The sequence below is a fragment of the Gossypium arboreum genome, chromosome 12 (assembly GCF_025698485.1).
Source record: "Gossypium arboreum isolate Shixiya-1 chromosome 12, ASM2569848v2, whole genome shotgun sequence".
NCBI lineage: Eukaryota > Viridiplantae > Streptophyta > Magnoliopsida > Malvales > Malvaceae > Gossypium > Gossypium arboreum.
Genome location: NC_069081.1, coordinates 114173829 through 114176261, shown reverse-complemented (window position 1 = coordinate 114176261; position 2433 = coordinate 114173829). Strand labels below are relative to the sequence as shown.

The window sequence follows — 2433 nt, the reverse complement described above, 5'->3', positions numbered from 1 at the left end:
ATTTTAATATACTCAACTTTTAAAATTACATAACAGTCACTAACGTTGTTAAGTCACTAATTTCCTTTAAAAAGATTACATGATACGTCTATTTAAAAATTAATAGTTAATTTAGCACCTAAACTATAACTAAAATATTATTTTTGATATATAAAAAAATTGTTAAACAAAAACCTATAAGATATGAAATTTTGATGAGAAATTTACAAATATTTTGATAATCCCAACTTGTGTTCCCTTTCTTACTGGCTTAAACTTTTACAACATCTTCCTCCTCCTCCTCAACCACCTCAGCTGAAATCAAATCATCATCCTCTTCCGACTCCGACCCATTTGATCCATTAAAGGTTTTTGGTCTAGATTTACCCATCCTAAATTCCATTTGAGACCTTCAAACTAAATTTAACATAGTCTGAGCCAAAACCCTATTTAGTTATTTTTTCCCTATAATTCGAGTATGTCAACTTTGAATTCTTCATCTATTTTTAGTACATTGGTTTATTTTCTTTGGGCTTTAATGGTGATCGAGGTAGATTTGTGTAGCTTAAGTGATGATGGTTGATTTCAAGATGATGAAAATCCAGAAAATAAAAATAAGCCAGAACAGTGATGATATGGAGAAAGTCTTTAATAAGTTTTATTTATTTTTAATATATATGAAAAAAATTTAAATATTAAATTGATATTTGAGTTAAAATTTAAGGACTAAATTAATAATTAATCCTTCAAATTAAAGTGTTATTAACGAAAATTAATTGACGCGTAATTAAAATGTAATAATTCGATAATATTGTGATTGTTACGTTAAGTTTTTGAAAATTAAGTTTTCTAAAGTTTAGGGATAATTAGGTTGATACTACTTTATAGAATCCCAATTTTTATTTTTTTTCTTTTGAAAGAAGAGAATTCCAGAATTCTAAAAACAAATAAAAGAATTTATATACATTATCATTAGATGACCGTCACTTGTTGAAAGCCTAACGGCGGGTGTGGAGATAACGGCGATAACAATGGCATGTTAAATATTCCCTTTGCCTCATTATCCCAATCCATAAATGATGTCCAATTTGACGGCGTTAAAGGCCCATCGCCGTTATCTCTCGCTTTGGTCACGTCATCATTTGCTCTCTTAACGGCCTTAACTTGTTTCTCATCCCAAGCGCCGTCGTCTCTGCTCCGTTTCCTCTCTCCGTCGATGGCGGTTACGTCAAGCTTCCCGGCTTCTAGAGGGAAGTTAAGAATCGCTTTCGAGCCACGTAGCTTAAAAGCGGCTCGGTCGTAAGCCTTTGCGGCTTCTATTGCGGTATCAAAGGTTCCCAACCAGATCCGTGAACCTCTTCGGTTCGGATCTCGGATCTCGGCCGCAAACTTCCCCCACGGTCTCTGTCGGACACCTCTGTAATGCTTATTTTTGTCTTCGGAATTTGAATTCGTCGGCTGTGCCTTAGTTGAATACGGTTTGCGGAACTGAATCCACTCTACTTTATGCGGTAACGATATTTTGAGCGACGGTTTTCGATTATGAGAGCTGGAACTCGAATTCGAAGGAGCTGGAGGTTTAACAGCTGAAAGTTCAGTGATTTGAGGTGCAAATTCAAAGGGCTTAGGAGCGGTTAGATGGATAAATTGAGGTTTCGAGTCAAATTCAAAAACATCCATTCGGTTAGACTCGAAACCTGGGAAATTGGGAGAGAAGTTGAAGAAATCATCGACGTCGAGGCAATTAAAATTGGATAGCGTAAGACAGGAATCAGAGGTGGAAGTTTGAGAGCAAAGAGACTGAGACGGAGAGGTGGAAACCTCGGGTATCGGTTCATTTATCCATTGATTTGCAGTTGAAAAGCTCCCCAATCCCGCAGGAGTAAATTGATTTTCATCAAGTAAATATTGTTCGATATATTGAAGCGCACTCGACACTTCACTGCTACTTTCCATATCCAATAACTGAAAAACCTAAAAAAATTTTAGAGATGAAAAAGAAAAAGGAAAAGAAGCTAAGAGATTTCTGAAAGATACTGAAATTTTCGGTTGAGAGTGGAAGGGGGAGTGGAAGGTATTTATAAGAGATCTAAGGCAAGTTGAATTCGTTGGCTTTTGTACTGAGTCGAGGATGCTACGAGGAAGCAACGTGCGCTCAAATTTGCTAAATAGGTTTGCGCAGACGTGGGTCGGGTCGGATCTACCCTCAAAAGAGTTCGCACCAATTTAACTACATAATATTTAACGTGTCATTTAATAGTTAAATTAACGAATTTAATAACAAAAAGATATGATTAATATAATGAATTTTTAAAAAAATACAATTAGCACCAAATTTATTTTATTAAAAATATGAAAATTGAAATCTAATAATATTAGTAATTAATTTTGATTAAATCAATCTTAAAACACGAATTAAATACTCAAAATTTAATATTGTTACCTTTAATACAA

The 2433-nt window shown here is 34.5% G+C and overlaps 1 protein-coding gene across 1 annotated transcript; it reads right to left on the bottom strand.

Annotated features, from left to right (window-relative positions):
• Positions 1 to 860: 860 nt before the first annotated feature.
• LOC108478675 (ethylene-responsive transcription factor 5-like) lies at positions 861 to 2111 on the bottom strand. Its single transcript, XM_017781148.2, has one exon. It carries the CDS (start codon positions 1933 to 1935, stop codon positions 952 to 954), a length of 984 nt encoding a protein of 327 aa, XP_017636637.1. The 5' UTR covers positions 1936 to 2111; the 3' UTR covers positions 861 to 951.
• Positions 2112 to 2433: the final 322 nt, after the last annotated feature.

Bases quoted from the DNA above. Each gene is read 5' to 3' on its own strand.
- LOC108478675 (XM_017781148.2), bottom strand. From the start codon at position 1,935: ATGGAAAGTAGCAGTGAAGTGTCGAGTGCGCTTCAATATATCGAACAA.